The sequence below is a fragment of the Clytia hemisphaerica genome, unplaced genomic scaffold (assembly GCF_902728285.1).
Source record: "Clytia hemisphaerica strain Z4C2 unplaced genomic scaffold, Clytia hemisphaerica genome assembly, whole genome shotgun sequence".
In the NCBI taxonomy this organism is placed as follows: Eukaryota; Metazoa; Cnidaria; class Hydrozoa; order Leptothecata; family Clytiidae; genus Clytia; species Clytia hemisphaerica.
Window position 1 is genome coordinate 1,029,993 of NW_027104528.1, and position 22,284 is coordinate 1,052,276.

Below are 22,284 nucleotides of genomic sequence, written 5' to 3' on the forward strand. Positions count from 1 at the left end.
CAAGGGGTATTTCGGGTCCCATATCTTCTGAAGGACTTTTCTGTTTGCCTTGAAATTTAATAAACTTCTTAACCTAAGGTTGAACTACCACTGGTGTAAAAATGAACGTTATAGCATAAGTAGAAAAAAAGCTCACTTTTTGCAATCGCAAATTTAACCGCTAAAAATCGCGAATTTTTCAACCAAAAATACATTCAAATACAGCACCTTTGACTCTCTAAAACAAGCAAAAAAAATTTCCATAATCATATCTGACTATCAAAAGTTACAGGCATTCTTGTTTCCACTGCCAATTATATCTGGACAGACTTTGTATTTAGATTTTCATATCTTCTCTACTAGATAAAAATTAAAGTTCCTTTTGCCAATTTCTAACCAATTGTTGCAGTCGTTCGAACCCAATTTGATAGGCTGTAACTTTTGATTGTAGAATAATTTGATTTGCTAAACCTAGAGCTTTCCAAATATATTATTCTTGACGGCTAAAAAAATAATTTCTATTTCTAGATATAATTTCTTAGATTGTCATCTTGATAAAATGTAAATGTATTTTTTTAATATTTAGATGAAATAATCAGATATAATATTGTATATTTTATAAGGAATTCGAAGAAAACGAAAACAAATTTAAGTAACTTTTTTCTTTTATTTTTTCCTGTCTCTTCTTCTGTATGAACAATCCTAAACGTTTGCTTATACATAGTATCCAATGAATTTTCCCTTGTCTCTTTTAGTTTTTAATTTTATAAATTTGCACGTTTTAAACATGCTTGATGAGCTTCAAAGGGTTTAAATTCATCATTCTCTTGGGCTCGGATCGTAAATAAGCTTAAATCGAATGTTTAATTCCCGCATTTGGATGATCCAAAAAAAATAAGGGGTACAAATTTTCTTAAGAATTGCTTTATTATAAAAAAGACTAATTTTCTGAATTCTGGAAAATTCTGGAAAAACTTCTAAAGTTGTCTACAAATTGTTAGCATTAAATCCCTGTTACCCAAGCCTCGGCATTTTCAGTCAAATAAATTTCCCAAGTACTCATGATAACTTAAACAGTTATCAATTGATTAAATACAGGTGTTTCTTTAAAGATATCTATTTCTTAAAACCTGTCCTATCTTAGTATATGTTAATCAAAAATGAATTTTGAGACATACAATTTTTAGTTATTCTCAATTGAAAGCGAAAATCTTTGATAGAACATCTATAAACACAATTATTACAAATCAATAAAAATCATCAATTTTATTTATAAATACAAATATTAATTATTAAAAGTTTTTTGGGTTTGGATTTCTTAGAAAAAAAAATAATTACGAAATAAAGAAAACGATAGTTGTGTCACTAAATAAAAAGCTTAGTTTAGTAAAATTAGTCCCCGAAGATTCTTTAGTTCACCCTTTCTAGAATGGGCTTTTCCAGAAAAAAACGTATACCCCCTGTTGAGGAGGCCCAAACTTTTGTTGATGGAAATGTTGGAATTCCAGCCAGTTTTATGTTTAAACCCCTTTGGAATTCCGAATTTTTGTAGGATTTATAATATTAGTTACCTCCATGAAATTCCAACTACTTTGGCAGATTTTTGTATATCCCAATGGAATTCCAAGACATACCCCCCTTAGAACAGAAATGGACTTCCTCTAAAGTGGATATATGGTTTTTTTCTGAAAAAGCCCAATACCCTCTAAAGACTAGATATAAATTCCTTGAAAATACCATGGTGCTCCCCTGAGAAAGAATCAACAGTTCCCTAAAGACAGATGTGAAAAAAAACTACAAAATAAATTTATTATCCCCTAAAAAGAATTTTAAACCTAAATAACATACCGATCGATTGGAATCACTATTTCATAAAATGATTATAATTAAATTATAGTAGTAAAACGTATGCACATAAAAAAATATTTTTTTAAATCATCTAACAGACAATTATTTGTTTTAAGCCGTTACTGATATTAGACTTATAAGCAAAACAATTTTCGATTTAAATTCTTTGAACCCTTTCTCATTCTTGATGAAAAAAATATCAAGATGCTTTAAAATGAAAATGCAAATGAAAATGCAATTTTCATTTAAACTCTGTTTTCAAAGCATAGCCCCTGCTGTTAATTATGTTAAAAATTCTGACGGCCTTAATGATTACTCAGAGGTCTGCTCAAAACTTCGTTCATTGATATACCGTAGTAATGTTTATTTATCAAAACATTATGAAGGAGCTAAATAGTTTTTGCTCTTCATTCCTTGCACCAGTTTTAATAGTGCCAGGGTTCGGAGTATATCTTCCCTGACAGGTACCTTCTTTTAACAATTACAATCCAAATATAACATATGGTGTATTTAGACAAAGCCGTCATGTTTTTTGTTTACTGTTTACCGCTGGCAACTAAATTGACAACAAAGGAGGCGGTGGTTGAAAGAACGCCTAACCATCCAAGGGCGTATGAATATCCGTATGTCATTTCCATGGCTTTTTCTTCAGGGCGGTCAGATGGTAAACTGTTTCGTTTTGCCCAGACCTATTGAAAATGGAAAAAATAGAATGTTTTAAAGAATTGAAATAAAAACTTTGCAGAGCTGCATGTTAACTATAGATATTGTCGAGATCGAACTTAAAATCTAATTTGATCAAATATCAGGGGAATAACAGAAGTTCAAATCAGTAAGACAATACGATATTTTCTAAAATATTTCTGAAATTTGAATAGCTCAGATTGATCTTAATTCTCTGTTAGATGACTTGTAAAATTGAATTGTATATACTCACCATAGCCCAACTGTTGCCCCAAGTTGGTGGAAGGGATTCTGGGAAATATAAGCCTTGATCCATATGAGTGGCGACAGAGAATGTGGTGACACCAATCAAACCAGTCACAGCTAAAATTAAGTAAACATAAAACATGATCAGAAAAACGGGGGGCTCGGAATAAGCAGGGGGGTTGGAAAAAATCTCAAAAATTAATAAGCAGGGGGGGGGCTTGGAATAAAAATGTCCTGGGTGGAAAATTTTCAAAAAGAATGCTAATTAGCGGGGCCTCCGGCAATTAGGTACCCAAGAGTATAAACAAAAGGTTGGGTAATGTCGAGTAAAACTTTATATGAGTTACATGATATCTAGGCACAACCAAAATGAAACAGATTAAAGTCCCTTAGATCAAAACAACAGGAAAACAAATTTGTGAGCAAGACGACGAGAAGAGTAAAAATCTGTCTTCGTTGGTAGGACATTTTCAGAGACATTGTTGGACTAACCACCCCCCCCCTCCTCGATGAGAAGTTGGCCAAAAGTTGATCATGGATCAAAAACCCTGTTTCCTGTTGAAAAACTACACAGAGCTCTCATCACCAATATTCTACATCAACATTTTGCAGACGCCTGAAAGATTTTTGAATTGAAAAAACAAAACAAAAAAGACCTTACCTGCTACAAACATCAAGATTGCTGGTAAAGCGAGCGATACGGATGCTTTTTGGTTTCTGTGCTTGATAACAGGTAATTGATAGATCAATTTGACGGCGTATGCAAAAGCAATCAACACAACGAGACAAGTCAATAACATGAAAGCGCGTACAGTTTGGAACCAGTCTGTAGACAAAAATGACGAAATTATACAGTGATTCATTGCGAAGTTTGATTTCCAAGAATTTGCTTTTATACACCTATTCGACCGTAGTCAGGCAGATGCCACTTTATTTTCTAATTATCCCTCTAAACTAGATCCAATCGTTTCTTTACACTTTTTTCTATTGTCTATAGGTGCGAAAAAAGACTGGGACGGTTTTGGGGTGGTAAAACAGACAAAAAATGCCCGCGCGGCAATTGGCGGCTACAGTCGAAAGGTGTATTAAGAAAATATAGAAATTGCATCGACCCATATTTTTGGGCTACTAAATATGTTTCGACTTGAGCTGTGAAAACCATTTGGGAAGAATTCTGTGAAACGTAGGAAGAAATAATACAATTTACCTTCACGCTGGGGCTACACACTAAATTAATTTTCTATAAATTCTTCAGTTTTAATGGCATCAAGAAATTCACTTAAAAAACACCAGCCCACTCTACAATTGAGGTTTAGTTCATCGTTAAATTCAACTAACCGGGAGCATTGTTAGCAAGTGAGGCCATGCATTTATGATCCAAGGTTGCACCGAATTTGATATCCCTACAAATTCTCCACAATCCGTGTGTTATGAAAACATCAATACGCCCTTCATGATCCTCCCGCCAATTGGTGGACATGGTTGCCGCCACAAGGAGAACAAGAGTGACCGCCATTAGGGAGAGTGAGATAATCCGCCATTTGGGTTCCATGATCAATCCTAATGAAAAGTAAAGAAATGTTTAATGATAAATAAGTGCTCGAATAACAGAAAAAAATACATCTTTAATGTAATGTTCTAAAGTTTTTTTGTTCTATAGATTTGCTGCTTTTATATTTTACGTTTTCTTTTAATGTTATGTTATGTATACACCTATGTTTTTTATAAGCATAACGTTTATAATATAAGCACTACAGGCTCAGTGTTTCCTACCAAAAAAATGGCTCTGTTGTTTAAGGACAATAGCATGGTAAGTATAACGTGAGCCTGGTATAGGGGTAGACACTCAGTAGCTTAGACAGGAGGGGCACAAAATTTGTGTAAGAGAGCAGATTTTTATGACACTGTAATTATCTATTCATAATATAACAACATAATTACTGTGTCATAAAAGCTCCCAAATTCTACGCTACTGACACTTAATACATGTATATGTATCAACTTTTAGCGGCCCGATCAGGTTTTTAGGAAACTGGTAACGAACGTCAATTTAGTTAAACTATTTTAATACTTAAAAAAGCTTGAACTCTACCTCCGAGATTCAAAGAAAATCTCTCATATAGAATAGAGTTTCGGCGGAAATTTGATTTGATTTGCTTTAGTGACAGTCTAGAAATGCCGCGCGCCGATAAAATTCGTTACCAGTCACCTGGAAAGCCAACCGGGGTTGATAAGGCGTTCTTTCCCTCTAAGCCGTCTGTTAACGTAATACTTTTTACATGTTCTTGATCCAAGAAAATTTATGGTGGAGAATTTTTCTTCTATCCGCCCTTCCTTGTGAGGAGCTTTTATCTGATATTCAAATTTTTCGGATTGGCTGCCGTCCACGCTAAAGCTATAAAGGAGCGGGCCAATTTCCCATCGGAGAGGAATGATAGTCGACCTTTGATATGCTGCATCCCTAGTCGGATTCAACTGCCCTTGCGCGTAAAGCTAAAAAAATTTCGGTTGGACTCGCTAATCCCTAAAAACGAGGACTGGGTTACCAGACCTCCCACTGCAAAATCCTTGACGCGATCTTGCAAAATTCCGTAATCTAAACCTTCGAAAAATTTTCCAACCTCCAGAGCTTCAGCGTGTATGTTTTCTACAGTTAACCCCCCCACCCATTTTGAGCAATATAAGGCTATCTTCATCACACGTGTGTTTGTTTTGAGAATCTAAGAAAAAGGTTGGAGAAATCCTGTTCATTAGAGTAGTAGCATTGGGCTTTTTCCAGAAATAGTCCTCCCTCCCCCTGTTGAGGATATCGGATATCCAGGGAGTTAACGATCTTTGTTCAAAATAATTTAGGTACATATGCGTTTTATCCATTTTGATAAGGCATAAAGGCAAAAGTTAATATTATATGACTTTGTTATGTTGCAATGATTGTGGTCGAGAAATTACAAAATCTTGCAATTAGTGAAAAGTAACATTATCGCATGAAGATTAAAACTGCCAAAAATACACGATAAGTATGCTTTTCAACCAACCTACACAAAACAAAGATGATGTTATAAAAAGGGTCATTAAAAAACTAATTAAATTGTCATTAATAACATGAGTGGCGTGATGAAGTAAAGAACCGACAAAGCTATGTAGTTTTTTTCATTAGTAAGTCACCAACGAGATGATCTACATGATAAGAATTGAAAGAAACAGCTCATTCAATACACCTTTTCGACCGTATTCGCGCAGTCAGGCGTGTGCCACTTTATTATTGAATTATCCCCCTGAACTCGATACAATCCTTTTTTTACACCTTTTTCTATTAGCTATAGGTGCGAAAAAAATACTAGGACAGTTTAATTTTAGGGTGGTAGAACGGACAAAAAATGCCCGCGCGGCAATAATTGGCGGCTACGGTAGAAAAGGTGTATAAACAAAATGTTTTATTATTTTGAGCAGTGTACCTTCAATTGAAAAATAAAATTGAAATAAAACATTAGCTCAGTCATAGCATAGGTTTTTTTAGAAAAGTCTTTAAAAATTCTTCAAATTTCCTTAAAAACAAAACCCGATGAGCTGGCAGTTCCATAAAATTTCCATACAGGGAGGGTGGACGAACCTTCTCAATTCAAATCTAAACTATACAAAAACAGAATCTTTCCGTAGAAAACATTACGTCATGAATATCATGAATAATATTTATATGTATGATATAGTGTCCTTGGATCCAAATTCAATTTTACCTTTTCGAAAACTCTTAGGGTTGACAGAGTAAGTTCGTTTATTGCCCGCAATGAGCTGTTCATTTCCTTGGCTAGCCATTGTTCTTTGGTTTGGATGGTTCTTCCAATGTGCTTTCTTAAGAAGTGTTAGTAATTTTCAGAATCTAAATTCATTAAACTCAAAATAATTATGACATACACTTAAAAAAACAACAAAGTACTAACTAAAAATGTTGACAAAGATTCTAAAAGTTAGAAGAAAAAAAAACTATTTTAGATTTAGTAAAAATTAGAAACTTCAAAAACTTTTCTTCGACAAAGCTAGCCCTCTTTTCTCCTTCTTCTATCTACTTACAACAAAATTTCAACTTCTTCCACTTCAAAAAGTAAAACACTATCAGAATAACATGTTATTTAAAAAAAATCAATAGGTCATTCTCCTTCAACGAATATATAAAAATTACAAACTGTAAATCATAATAAGGATTTGTATGAGGCACTAAATACAAACTTAAGTTTATCCCTTTTCTCTCAGAATACAAAGTCAATCTAAGCTTATTTGAATTTTCTTGTTTTTTGCCTTCTCTAATTTTTTTTTACAATAGGAGAAATTCAACCATGGCGTCTTAAAGATACTGTAATAAATTATTTAAGTCTTCATCTTTTACTCCGTGGTTTATCTAAACGAAAATTTACCAAAAAAGGATTTATCTTGTAAAATTTTATTCTTACTCCTTAAAAACAAACTTTTGAAAATATCATTGTCTATGTTATAACGAATAACTTTAGGAACTAGTAACTTCAAAAAATAAATTGTCAAGTCTACTTAGTAGAGACGTTGTAATACCAATAAAACATTTCAAAAGATCTGACTAAAGACAAAATCATAAAACTTCGACATTAAAATTTCTATTAAAATTACTATTACTACTAAAGTAACTATTTTGTTGTACATTTTTAGGCTCATAAAATAAGGTTTTAAAAAGGCTAATAAAGATTATCCTGTATAAAAGCACTAATTCATTGACACGTTTTAACAACAATAAAATACACCAAATAGCTATCGAAAGAATCATAAACAGACTATATACCTATAACGGTAAAAATGTTTTCTAGGTTTCAAATTTTAAGGTATCTGTAAAAAGCATTATTATATCAACGTCTCTGAATGTAACACATTTTGATTTTGATAGTCAGACTATCCAATTAGTTAGACTGCTTTCCAACCTTCATTGATACTGTATCAAAAAGGTGTTATTCAACTCCTCAACTTCTCTAAAGACTACAAAGATTTCAAAAAAGTTTTAACTTAGACAAAAACAGCAACAAAAAATACAAATTTCAAAAGTAAAAAAAACAACAACACAAACTAATATATAAAACTTCCTCGAATAATGCCATAGCTTTACTCCCCTACCATACCATCATAGCAATACTTATTCATAAAACTTACTGCTTCAAAATGCATATTATTACTAATCAAAGAGCAATTTTTCGCTACAGAACTGAAACACAAAAAGAATAATTAACCTTAAGCACCAATTAACTTTGGTAAGTAAATAAGGAGCACTCGTTATTTAATTATTACATAAACAAATTTTTCACTGGACCATACAGGACCACTAACTACATTCCTTTCTGCAAAAGAATAAAATCAACATTGTTGGTCTTTGAACTCTCAAATGCAACCCAACCTACATCAAAACGAGTAATAATAAAAACATTTTTCCTATATCAATCAAGCTAGTATTTAATCCTAAACCATGTTCTAATGAGTGACTCCATTCAAAGAACACATCTCACATAGTGTGACGTGATAATAGAACATATTAATCTTTTTCTTTTAAAGAGAAAAACATAGGACAGCATAGCATATAGCTCTGAATTAATATACTACAATGAATAGAATCAATCATTTATTACTATGTCTTTATACGAACTGTACAGAATATTATAAGGTACCTAGCCTTTTTGTTATATTATCTCAACTCTATTTCAAGTTTACTGTAACTACTGTATATCTTCGAAAGCACATCGAAAAAAACCATCCTTCTTGAGATTTTATCACCAGTGTTATTTATTGTTCTTTTTTAAAGAATTTCTGTGATACTTTTACCTTTTCATGACAGTATGTGGAAAATTTTTATTCTTAACTCTCAAAAATCAGCAGGAAATTCTTTCAAGGGAAACAGTTTAACATGAGTGACTTATTGTTTTCAAAAAACATTATACAGCTAGTAATCTTTTTGTCAGTTTTATTCTTTGACAGTTAGCCTTTCAGTTATGCATTGATAATATGCATAATCTAAAAGCAATTGGAATTCCATCTTTATTAAAGAAATTTCATTTCTCTACAAGATTGGAGCAGATTGGAGAGAGAACAACATTCATACTGGAAAGAAATGCAACATTTTTATAATTAAGTCTTAATGAAAATTTCATTAAAAAAAACTTTAGCAGAGGAGGAAGTGTTGAGCGAAAACATGGTTTTTAATGAGATTAATTTTTTGACAACATTACTACAACACTGCTACAAGTAGGAAATGTAACAACATTTTGTGATATTTGTTACCATGTTAGGTCAGTTAGCTGGTCAGTGTATGACTGTATGAAAAATTGCTAGTATATAATCTAAATACTGTTGATAGTTCTTACCTTAAGACTAAGTTCTCCAAATTTTCATACAGATATAAAAATTCCTGTCCAACTATATTCACTCAGGAGAGGGTGGCAGATCAGCATATGCATTTCTTCCTTATTGGGACTCATCAGCGCTGCATACTGCACCCTGGCTGACCAGATTAATTTAAAAAGCATCTCTAAACCACAAAATTGCTTGTGGTTCAAACTGAGAGAAATAGTAGACATAAGGGAAATTCCCTAAAGAATTCTTTATTGAATCATATGCAGTACGCAGCACTGATGAGTCCCAATAAAGATGAAATACATATGCTGCTCTGCCATCCAAATCTCCTGAGTGAATATAGTTGGACAGAAAGTCTTATTTCTTCACATATATATACCTTGGAATTTTCTTGGAAATCAAACAATCAACGCAAAATATTATGGGCCATTTTGTGATATTTGAGAGGCCTTATGACTTTTCTCACAATTATAATCAAACAAAATATTAATAGATTCTCAATCAGCAGCGAGGTTATATGTTTTTGAGAAATGGAACTGAAAGCTAAGCTGATTGATAATAATTTTCAAATTTCAATACTTGAAAAGTAAATTGTATCAAATCTCTAGTTTATACCTTATGCCCTTAAGATTAAAATCACTTTAGCTTTCCCAACTCTTAAGAACATTTCTTTTTTAATTAGCCCCCCCCCCCTGAAAATTGCTGGGGGCTAACCCTCTACACTTTATGACAATGACGACAAGACATTGAGCATTCTACATTTCAGCTAGTCCAGAAAGATAATACCTTAACTAAAGGTTTTAGTTTTACATAAGTATTCCTGTTTCATATTAGATGGATATTGTATATCTTATATTAGGCCAGTGTCACCTATTATTATACAGTTTGTGTTAGATTTTGTACTGAATAAATAATTTATTTTACTTTTAATGACCAATCTTGTGCCACATTCGTGTCAACTCTATGTGAAAAAGCTTATAAGTTAAAGTTGAAATTGATGAGTACAGCAAGCAACAATATCAAAACCTTTAAGGGAGCTAATGTTTGTGGACTGAAGGTATCAAATGGGTGGTTTTTCGGAACTTAATTTTAAGGGATAGTATTAAACCTTTCAGTCCCACGGCACTGGGCTGGGGTTAATCTGTACCCTTCTTATTTCGATCATGTGTTTATAAAAATTGTTCAGAAACTTCTAATGCTTTTTTATCTTATTATTGGAGTTTTGAGCTTATCAATTCTTTTTTGACCCAAAGGATATGGCCCTGGTTGTTAAAATTATCAGAAAGGTACTGCTTTCTTGAAAATTTTTACATTGATAAAAAATTTCTTTGGATATTTCTTGACACTTTTGTGTTTTAATTTCCAAAAAAAAGTCTTCTGCTCTTTTACAATCCTTGACTAGGTACGCTCAACAATTAAATGGATAAAATTTTAAGAGACCAGATTCTTATACTTTTAAAAGCTATTCAGTCCTGAGTGAGAAAGTTGAAAAAGTCAAATTTATTTTTGCTCTGGGAAAGAAGCACTACCATTGAAGGACTGAAAAGTTTTAAAAACCCCTCAAATCTTGGGTGAAAAAGAGGAAAGATGATTAGAATAAGTTATTAAAAAAGAATTGTCTCCCTAATCCAAAAAGCTTAAATTCTATAAATAATTAAATCATAAATATTCATAAAAATTGTAGTAGGCTATTTATATAAAGGTTTTAGCCTACTTTCGATATTTGGCATAATTGCAAAACTACCTAAATAATAATAAAACACAATTTGAAGCAACATGTTTTTCTTACCTTGTTATGTATTATATTATATGAAGAAGAAAAAATTTCTTGTGGAAGTCTAATCCAAGAAGGTTTAATAGCAAGCATCAAATCCAAATCACGAAGAAAAGAAAAGAAAACGATACTTCAAAAACTCAATTGTTAACAGGAAATTCAAAGAAAAAAACACTTCAAAAATAATTAAAAACGCAGTATGTCCAAATAAGTATTTTCATTTCATAATTACCTTCATTTTTGATAGGCATTAGTGTTTAGTTTCGTCCACTTTACTTCCTTGATTAACCATTAATTATACCCTTTAATGATGCTAAAACCCTTTTACGAGAAAAACCATATTGGAGATTATAAACATATATAATGACTTTTTATCAATAGTCTAAGAAAAGCATGAATCTAGGGCAAGATTATCTTAGTTGCCTAGCAAAAAATTTAGCAAAAAGTTTGACAAACTTTCATATTTCCTTTGTTTTTTTATACTACTGGTAGCTATATATATGTCAGGTTTAAGCTTCTTATCATTACAGGGATAAAGTGATAAAGGATCAGGACTCATAGCTCTATTTTCACACAGGACAGCATCTTGTCTATGAAAAAGGTCAACTTTCTTAAAGATTGCTTGAGCTAGTAAAATGGTTTAAGGGTAAAACACTGGTATAAATATTTTTTTTTGCTTTTTTGCTTGCTGCGCCGGCGGTATACTGCTCTCTCGCTCTCCCTTGGGGGAATGAATAGCATGATGGCATGCATGTTATGTTGTACTTGTAATCATAGTTACTAACAAAGATAAGACACCATTTTGAGTGACTCATTTAAAAATAAACAAACCAATCAACCCTCCCAAAACGTGCCAGAAAATCCATTATTAACCTCTCATTTTAAAACCATACCAAAACTTTTTGTGAAACATTATACTGTAAAACAACAGACAAAATTTGTCCGAAGGTAAATTCTTCTTTTTACTTGACAGTCACAAGAGTAACTTCAAGCTCTATCAAAAACTTTTAGATTATAAACTAAATCAATGATAAAAGGATAAAAAACAAGTGATCTAGAGTTTATACAGCCCCTTCAATCTTGATATGATGCTTGAGTGAAACGAAGAATACCTTTTTTTAAATACAATAATGATGAAATAAAATTGAAGAAAAGTAATAAAGCCTTACTGTCAGTATGAAATCCTTTAAGATATTTGATTCAGCGTTGAATAACGAATTGATACAACAGAAATTTCTTACTGAAGTATTTATGAATCAAGTTTCATGTGTCAACAAATCACAATACAAATCTAGCAAATCGTGAAAGAGAAATCGAGAAACATAAACAAAGATTTTTTACCGCTATTGAAGCTTTTTGCATAATTTATGCGCCATCGATGACGTATTCTTTTAAAATGAAGAACTTTCAAGCAGAAAGAGAGCTTTAATTTTCACGCGCGTCGGGTGGGGAGAGGGACTCTTTTTATGACGCGTCCCCCTCGTGTATCCAAGGCTTTATTTACGACGTCACAGACTTTTTTCCTGCAAGGGCAGACGAAAACTTACGACGACACTAGCGGAGCTTTTTAATTAGCCTCCGTCTCGGAAGAGGACTGGGCCCAAATTTGCGGACGTTTTCACAGTTTCACTTTCGTTTTCGGCTATGCGACAGCGTTTTCAAGCAGAAAGCAGAGGAAATCTGTGAAATTATGGCAGGGAATGCTAACCTATTTTTCCAGTGTTTCTCAAGATTAGAGCAAGATTATTGTTCTAGAAAGTTCATAAAGGCCTAATAGTTTCAGATTAGTATGATTTCATCAGAAAAAACATTTACATCTAAGCTCCTTATTGATATGTGAAGGCTACCAAAAATAGCAATGTCCTCCATCAGAACAACTTTAACATAAGGGACAAGGACAGTCAAGAAGTCTACTTCTTTGTTGAAAATTTGCACAAAATACTTAGAGAAAATGGTACTATGGAAGCCCATTCTATACTCCTAAATGATAGTTGAAAGATCAGCAGTTGAGAGGGTTGATTAAAATAGAACTCAAAGCACACAATAAAGTATACATATATATTTGTCCAGAAAGAACTGGTATGTTGTTTGCTTTGTTTTGGTGTTTAAAAATATATACTTATCAGTCCTAAAAAAATACAAATTTGAATATGATGAGGGCAGCGAGTCTGGTTAAATGTTACTATATTTACAAGAAAGGATTACTGAAACAATACTACTGTATATATGTACTACTGATGAACTAAACTCAAAAACTAAAACTTTACCATAAATTTACATTACGACAATTTAAAAATCTATCTTTAGTAGCAACAAAGAAAAAAACATGGCTCAAAGTTTTAAACTTAGAGCAAGTCAGAGCTTCAATTCACAGATTCAGTAGGTATAAAGCTTTCAAAATTTGAAAACAGACACTGCATTGGTGTTACTACAAGACATACTATCCACACGGTTTTTTCGATTCATGAAAAAAATAAAGTATTTATCAAAAAAGGTTCTCCTCTTTTTTTTTGGTAATCAATTCCAACAAACAACAATCAATATAACAGTTTTTTGAAAACCATCCCACAGTGTAAACATTATCAACCAACTAAACCCACACCGCCAAAATTGTAAAAATGAGTCAATATAATTTCTATCAATAATTTCTCGTAAAATGTTTTTTTCCAACATTCTGATACCAATCATGGCTGGAGGCATCATGTGTAGAGTGACTGTGTGGCATTTCATTGCTTTTAATGATCACAATACCAAACATCAACCAAACAAAACTGACGCCAAGCCAAATCTGGCGATTAAAAATTTCCATGAAAATTATAATTGAAACTTATCTCGTAAAATGCTTTTTTCAACATTCTGGAGGTGTTCAAAGATAGAGCTATCATATGTAGAGCCAAGCAATACATGAAAAGTCATTTGCTATCCCATTTGCCATGAGATATATGAGTCAACAAATCAAACAAAAACCAACAAATCATGTCTCTTCACTTTCATGTCACATCGTGTTTATATGGGGTATCAGAAAGCCAATCCACAAGAAGAGCCATCTTCCTTTATTATGGAGTGTTCCAAAACTATTGGTAGGTTGTTTGGAAGTAAAGAAACCCACACAGTTTGCTTTATTTTGAAGATTTAACTTGAAAACAAACTGCATCTTTCCAGTAGAAACTCATGTTTCAACCTGCTACATAACATTGGTCAGTCGGGTCGGCTACTAACATGTAATAGTTTTATAATAGCTGAGCTTGAGAATCCCTAGGCAGAACTTGTAACATGTATTATGTGTATAATTATGTCAGTCGACTTGAATCATGATACATTACTCACATTTCACTGGATGCATTTTCGCTGTGAAATTATCCGCAAAATTTTCTGACCGCGTTCTGAGACGGAGGCTAATATTAACTTAATTTTATTTATTCGAGCTGTGATACTCACGGTAACATATGTAACGTACGATTTTAAATTTTTATAGAATCTAAATGAGACTTTGTGGTTGAGTACCTTTTTCGAACCGCATTCTTGCTGTAACTAATCGTGCATTAAATTTGTAGGTATGTAGGGTAGGGTCCTCGGTTGCTGAAAAAATCGCAAGCAAAGTCGTATCCAGTCCCTTTAGATCGGGTTTCTCCCCAGCCTTATTTGAACAATGTTCAATCGGCGCCGAAATATATTGCATTGGTACTTTTGGGTATTTTAACGTTTTTCAGAATTTAAAGATCGGATGAGAATTGCATTTTCAGTACTTCCACTTTGTTTCATTGGATTTTTCGATTTGGGAAGGGTCAAGTGGCTTCCAAAATATTTCCAAAATATTTAGATTTGAGGGAATTGCCCTTTTGTACCAAATATTACGGTGGGGATTGTTGACCTTTTGAATCCTGAACCCTTGGTCTTTCAAGTCTTCCTCGTGTTAAAACTCTACATCCCAGAAGTATTTTAGAGCGCCTAAAATCATTTGTGCTTGTGGTGTTTAAAATTTCGCAATCCCCTTTGTCACAAGTATTTTGTCCAAGATTATTGAAGTCAAATACGAGAGCGGAGAACCTTTCTTTGAATTCTCAAAAAAGGACTGCAAATTTTCATTGCAAACGAGAGCTTAACGCATAATTTAGAATAGTACAGCATCGTTTATCAGAGGTTCTCAGGAAATTTACTAGTGACCTGCAATTCCATCGAGACCGGAGCTAATCGAGCTATGTATAGAGAAATTAGAGTGTGTCGACTGCAAATTTGAAAAAAGTCCATTTGTTAGCCATAGTGTCCTAGTAGGTTGCCCCCCCTTGAAATTGAAACCCCCCCCCCTTTTAAAAGGGGGGAGGACACTATGGTTAGCTTGTTCATGTTTCGGATAGTACTATGAAAAGTTCTATCACGTGTATCAGTAAAGAGAGGCTATATAAAAGGCTCCCAATGGTAACCCTCATCTAACACCGTGAGTAGATATCTGACCTCTCTTGATCACGGTTTTCTTTGAAATAGAGCTGTGCTCATAAACGTAATCAGGGTCTGATTTGATATAAAGTTTTTGTACCAGTTGTCACTGATACTTTTTCAATTTCTATTTCTATTTTCAATATGCTATTTGAAAGTTGACACGGTTAAAACAGTTCGCACCTTTTTTTCCGTCTAGCCTATAGTCCAGCTTACCTTTTCGTGGTCGGCGCGAAAAATACGAAATATGACAAGCAGTTAAGAAAAACCAAGCCATAAAGATTGCAATATCTTCCCTTTCCCTTCATGTTACTTTTAGTGGTATACACGCACAAAATTGACAAAAATAACTAAAACTGAATGTGAAACAAGAAAAAAGCCAACAATGAAATCAGACTACCGACTTATAAATGGCTGATAAATGGACACCAGTATAACGGCGGGAAATAAGTTTGTAAAAAGAAACAACGTGAAATTCCAAAGACAGTCAGGAAATTAAATTCGGAGTGACACAGTGCAGTGCTCACTTTCACAATTGTGAAAACAGATAGTTAGCCAAAACGAGGCAAACACTAAAAACTTGCCTCAGAAAACCTCAAAGCATCGTAATACTTAGGGTAACAGGATTCACAAAAAAAGGAACACCTCATTTAATATCTATCCACCTACTAAATTTATTTTTACCGTGAAGTTTGCGAGACTAATTCTTTAAAGCTTTGTGGATACTTTTAAAAAGTGCACCGTTAAAGTCACCAAAAAAATGACCAAATCACAGATCGTTCCCTGAAAGTTTGTCGAAAATTCATTAAACTGAAATCACCCAATTGGATCATTTAGAATTTAACAAACAATATATATAATCTGAAAGTTCGCAATTTCCATTTTTCCTTGCGTATTTTCATTTAACCTTGTCATTAATTAAGGCGAAAAAAATTTAATTTATTGTTCTACGGGAAGACCTTCAGAAAAATATGGGCCGGTCGGTCGGTTAGTAGGGGGGAATTTGTAAAATCGAGTATAGGTACCGAAATCACCTATACTCGCAATATATCACTAATCTTAATTTTTTCAGATATTTCCAAAAATATACAACAGGTCTCCGTTTTCTCAAGTAAAAATTTTCATTAATTTTTCACCCTATGATTTTTGGCTGAGACCGTCTTATTTGTCCGAAAATCACACCAAAGTGTCCGAAAAAAATTGGCACCTAATTTATTTTGATTCCTCTACCCCTTAGCTTTCCAAAAATGTATAACAACAAGTGCTTTGACTAAAAAAATCGAGCGACCTCAAAAAAACGAACAAATTTCCCCCTACTAGGTATAGTAAAAATAAATTTTTGCCCCCGCAAGGAGCGCAGCGACTGAGGAGGCACTCATAGCTTCACGCAATATATTGGACTGGAATCTCGATTTTTTGCGAATTGTTTTTGTTTTTGTGTTTGCGTCGTAATCGGCTTTCCGGCCAATTAAGTGTTCCGCAAAAATATGGCGGTAAATTATACAGCGGTAAATGTTATACATATTTTCATATTACGTTATATGCTATTACCATTATTGCGTATTACATTTTATTAGTTTCGATTTAGCATTGAAAAGCTGAAGCGAGTGTTATAGATGCAAATTATAGAAAAAGTATAGTGATTACACCATAACACGAATTACAATATTACTTGTGCAAATCAAAACAAACAAAATGGCAGACTGGTTATGATGATGAGCTGATTCATTGACTGGAAAAAGTGTTTTGTATGTCAAATTTTGTTTCTTGTCTTTCAAACTGAATACTAAATACTGTAATTTAGTCAGAAGTTCATTTCAGCAATGATTTCAATTCTTTTACTGGAATCTTTAAAGAAGCTTGCTCAAGTTTTCAAATGTACATTTGATATTTTTGTTCAAACTGTAATTTATCTTTGTCTGTTATTATATTAATAACTAGCTTTATTGTTTATAGAGCTTCTTGAGCTTTAAAGACCATCATATGGTCGTAACTCGAGAAAGTCCTTCTTAACTTGGTAAAACAAGATACCGGCAAAGTACAAAAAAGTTGAATGTGCACATGAGTAAAGTTGAATCCAAAAGTGGTTGAATGTGTTGAATGTCAATCAATATTTTTTTTTGGTCTTCAAAATAGATTTACCTCACTTAGAGTGTTTTCACTGTTTGTGTGGTAAATCTATTTCAAAAGCCTGAAAAAAGTTCGTTTACATTCGTTTAACTTTGCATGCGCACGTTCCACTTTTTCATGCAGTTGTAATAGAGGCCGTCCATATAGTCCATTCATAGTACGTACGCAAAGATTTTCCAAAAATTTGATACCCCCTCCCCCCTTGTACGCAGAGAACAATAGAAATGATGTCATTAAAACAATAGATGTACGCTTTTGCTAAACCCCCCTCTCCCCCCTTCATTGCGTACGTACTGTATGAGTATGGATGGCCCCATAACCTAAATAACTTACGCTCTAGGGGTTTGTTGAAATAGCTCCAATTCTAGCTTTCCAAGTTAAGGCATTTAACGGTGGTTAGAGTAGGCACACAGACAGTCATACAGGAGGAACACCACAAAGTGAGAGTATATAGCTAAAAACCCAAAAAGTCTAGTTTCCTGAAGGCCCGTCTCTTCATTGTCTGCGCTGCAATCATAATTGCTTCAATCCTTTCAGCTTGGAGAAAAGATTTCATCATGAAAAAGTACTATGCACTTGAAAAAAAATTAGGCACATTTCAACTTTTCGACTGTACGCCTGAATGGACCACAATGACATTCCTTTATTTTTCTTTTGACTGCAATCACAGCGTACGCAAGCCGGGCCTTAACTAGGATTGGTCTATTTCAGATGGCGCAGAACTTTTTGATAAATTTTATGCGCAGTATCATCTTATCATCTTACTATTGTTTATTAGGCAAAGTAGCAATAGAGATTTGTTGAAATATATAGCAGCCAATGAAAAATAAATAAGCTATTTCTGATTGGTTACCTTGTTGATTTATTCACCGCACCGCTATATATTTTGCCTACAATCTAAGATGTCTGCAGCATTATCGGAAAAGGTCTATTTAGTGAATGATCATGACATATATTGTTGTAAGAAAAAACAAACAAACAAGGAGATGTGAAAGTCAGTAAGATAATGATACCATGATTTTCGAAATATGTTTTTGAGAAGCTTTTCCAGCTTTTCCTTGAATTTTATTAAATTGTCAAGCTGCATGAATTCATCAAGTATTTTATTAATGGAATATGATTTTTTTTCAATCAATCAATAAATAATTAAATCAATCAATTATTCCTGATTATTTTTATTAAAAGCTTTATAACTGCATGACATGACCTTTCTGTGGGGGCATTTAGTGAAAGCTATGACTAGTCTTAAAAATCTATGGTCAGAAAGTCAAGATCTAATAAGATTATAACGTTTTGAAATACTAGACTTTTTTCCATTACCATTATGATACTTTGAATTCACCTAAGTTCTGGGATAAACTTACACTTTTTCAACATTGTTCAGTCAAAAATAATATGTGCATCCTCCAGATTTGCAAATTCAATATTATTATTTTTCCGAGTTTGGGAAAAACAGGGTCGGTCAAGCCCAAAGATCAATAACTTAATTTGCTTTTGCTTTACTATAAAAATTCTCACTGGATCACTGAAACAGAGCTATTTGAGTAAATACCTTACTCTCGCCTGCAGTATTCAAACTCGAACGGGAAGTTTGCTTTACATAGAAAAATTTGAATGAAAAATGAGTATTCTACCAGGACGGGAATTCGAATTTAGCAAAAGTCCACTGTATGGCAATTCAATCATTCTTACCTCGACCGAAGTTAGCCATGGTTGATAAAATGCACAATTTCGTCTTCCTCAATTATTTATAAACTTCCACTAATTCATGAATGTTGGCAAATATGCTAAATTTTGCTACCAACCACCGCTATATTAAATTCAATATGTATGTTCAAACAAAGTAGATTGACTCTCTCTCTCTCTATTTTTAAAATCTCAAAATAGTGTCAAAAATTTATAAGCTGACTAAATCCTTTTTCTTTTCATTGATGACGTTGAATATTAAATTCTTAAACATCTGCACAAGCTTTAAAATCACTGAAAAAATCTACAGTATGTATTGCATCTTCTTGCCTTATCAATTTGGTAAACGGAACACGACAGCTAGCAATCAAATAGTATAGAATCTTGTTATTTAGTAACTTTCCCATATGCGATACATTATTGCTTTTTGACATTTTGTCATAAGAACAAACTATATAAGAACATAAGGCTTCGACGGCCAAAATATTAAGAACAAGTTAAGAGCATTTCAAAATATTTGTACACTCAAAAACACCAAAATTCTTGAGAAGATGGACAAAAATAAAAGGAAAATAGGAAAATAAGAACATGTTAAGAACATTTTTAACCTTAAAACTCAAAAAGCTATGAACATCCGAAGGCTTCCAAAATTTTTGATGTTGTTATAAAAAGAACGAACGTGTATTACTTTTTGACGTTTTGTCATCAGAGAAAAGTAACTTCATAATTGGCTTAGTTTTGTTTTATTTGATGTCATCCCATTGTGACCTTCCATGAGGTCATTCTTAAGACTGTTGTAAATTTGTTAAACATATCTTCTTTATAAGAAAATCTATTGCCAAGACCTGAGACTTGAAAATATTTCGCCGTTGATTTTATAGAATAAACAAACAAAAAAAACAATACAGCCTCAGTTGGGCCAAAAGGAGCATTGTACCTCCTGTAAAACCCTACGTCAGCCCTGCATCAAAATTTTCAAACATTGTGTTGATACTGACTTCCACTTCCATGACCATGACCAAAAATAATATCCAAGGTGAAAGAAAATACCCAGAAATTTCATCCTCATTGGAAATTTTTGGAATCTCAACCTGAATTTTTGAACTGTAAAGAATAGAAGATAACAAAATTCCAAACCATTTAAGCGCCTTAATATTGTTGAGACAGGTGGCATTGATGTAAATTGAGGGAACCAAAATTATTTCAAATTTATTATCTCTTCTTATTGGGACATCCCGAACACGAACCAACACGGGGACAAAGCACCTCATTTGCGTATTTGATCAAAGTATCTTTGTTCTGATTTGTTTAAAGGGACATTACAGTAGTAAAATGTAAACATTGCGCGAACCACGTGTCATTAAAAAGAACAATTAAAATCACGTGTCCAAAACAAACTTGTAAAACAATTGAACAATCAAAATTAGCCATATTTGGTTTGATTTTTTATTTTGACATGTGACATTTGTTTTGATTTTGTATCCGCTGTATACAGTTTGTTTACAAATTTCGCAAGTACTGTTATGTCCCTTTAAGGAGGAGCTACAATCAATCCTCTGTAAGAAAACTTAAAAAGCGAGTTGCTAACAAAAAATGGATTAGTCATCAATGAAATAAGTCGGGCGACAAAACAAACCTTATAAAAATTGACAAATTAATCTCTTTCCTCTTCTTACTGGCTATTCATCTTGTACACCGCCCCTTTCAAATTACAGAATGGAAATCGTGGCGGGGCAATTTGAAACAAGGATGTTTCTTGTAAATAGCTAGCGAGTGTCTCACCAAAGCCCATATAACCTAATAAGATGTTGTTTCTTTTTGAGTTACACTTTGAAGTGTTTCAACGCAAATTAGATTGCTTCGCTTTCCAGCCCTAAAACCTGGGCCCAAAACATTCATAAGAGTGGCAAAGGGATATAAACGTTAAACTTCAGAAAGAAGGCGTGTATACACCCCCTTCTCACAGACCCACTTGGAATCCTTCCCACTGGAAAAATTGACCAAAATATCGTATCGTATATACTCTAATTTTTGTCCCCTGCTGATAGTAATCAGATAATCAAATCCCTACTGCAAAATACTGTGCTATTTTTTCCATCCCCACTGAGTTTTATCGCTCAAAAACAATGGAATTCAAATCCAAGCCTTTAAAAACACCTGAAAATCGATCCCCATCGCGTTTTGGTCCGTTATTTTTACCCCCACTGGCTGAAAAAATCCTACCGGGTCTATGAGAAGGGGGTGTTTGTATATTAGGTCATTTCGAAATTAATCGCTCCATACATAGAAGAACAAGGAATCTCTGTTTACTCGAATTACTTTCATCCCTGGCGCGTTCAAATAAGTAATGAACAAAAAGTAAGTGTAGAGTTAAAAAAAGAAAGAATATTTTACCTCCTTGCACCATGATGACCTTATGCTTGTCTCACTCAATCTAGAATTCTGCGAGTTGATTTTCCCGGTATTAAAATAATGTTACTCTAAAACTAAAAATGAAACCGTTATGGAAGCGAGTCTTACTCCTTACTCGTCTATGAGTCGAAAACATTGGTTTTTCTTGATCTCAAAGGTAAGACGTAAGACTAAGAAGGTTCTCAATATATTTTCAATCCTCGATCAATGAATATAAACATACAAAATCAGCTCTCGTAATACACCATCAAGCAGCAACAAAGCAATTTTCAAGGCTGATGACCTAATCAACAGAAATTAAAACCAATTTAGATCATAATCAAATACCTCAAGCACTTATCAACCCAAGGAAGTGCACAAGAAAACATTCTCCTTGATAACGAATATTAAAAAACATAAACAAGAGGGATAACAAAACACAACCGCGCCTTTTTACTTAGAGTATCAGTTACCTCATAATGGCCAACACCAACAGAAATTCGAGAGTGTGCCAAAATGTTAATTTTTTGACTCACTATTTTTTCAAGCCTCGGACCCTTTTGATTTAAGAACTAAATAGTGCCTATGCGAATAGCAACCCATAGCAACAACACGTATTCATTTGCATGAACATTTTGGAACTCTCGCTTTGGGGTTTTCAGTTTTTCCAATTTCACCGATTCTCCTGCCTTCTTGTTTCCTTAGTAGGGATAAAAACTCCCATTGAAATCCCAACAGGGGTAGAAATTCTTTTG

General features: G+C 33.4%; 1 protein-coding gene across 6 annotated transcripts; it reads right to left on the bottom strand.

Moving 5' to 3' along the window:
• Positions 1-1,154: 1,154 nt before the first annotated feature.
• Positions 1,155-21,618, bottom strand: LOC136822115 (uncharacterized). 6 transcript variants are annotated; one of them, XM_067078334.1, is made up of 5 exons: positions 21,533-21,618; positions 4,096-4,317; positions 3,419-3,583; positions 2,765-2,874; positions 1,155-2,516 (listed from the first exon to the last, which is right to left on the bottom strand). In XM_067078334.1, exons 1-5 carry the CDS (start codon positions 21,543-21,545, stop codon positions 2,364-2,366), a joined length of 663 nt encoding a protein of 220 aa, XP_066934435.1. In that variant the 5' UTR covers positions 21,546-21,618; the 3' UTR covers positions 1,155-2,363. The 6 variants fall into 6 exon arrangements, with proteins under 6 accessions (XP_066934435.1, XP_066934433.1, XP_066934436.1 ...); XM_067078332.1 differs by lacking the exon at positions 21,533-21,618 and adding an exon at positions 19,145-19,309; XM_067078335.1 differs by lacking the exon at positions 21,533-21,618 and adding an exon at positions 12,058-12,169.
• Between the last annotated feature and the right edge of the window lie 666 nt (positions 21,619-22,284).

Coding starts and splice junctions, on each gene's coding strand:
- LOC136822115 (XM_067078331.1), bottom strand. CDS start 6,570: ATGGCTAGCCAAGGAAATGAACAGCTCATTGCGGGCAATAAACGAACT. Junction 4,318..6,491: donor CCCTAAGAGTTTTCGAAAAG/GTAAAATTGAAT, acceptor ACTTTTCATTAG/GATTGATCATGGAACCCAAA. Junction 2,517..2,764: donor GGGGCAACAGTTGGGCTATG/GTGAGTATATAC, acceptor CATTTTCAATAG/GTCTGGGCAAAACGAAACAG.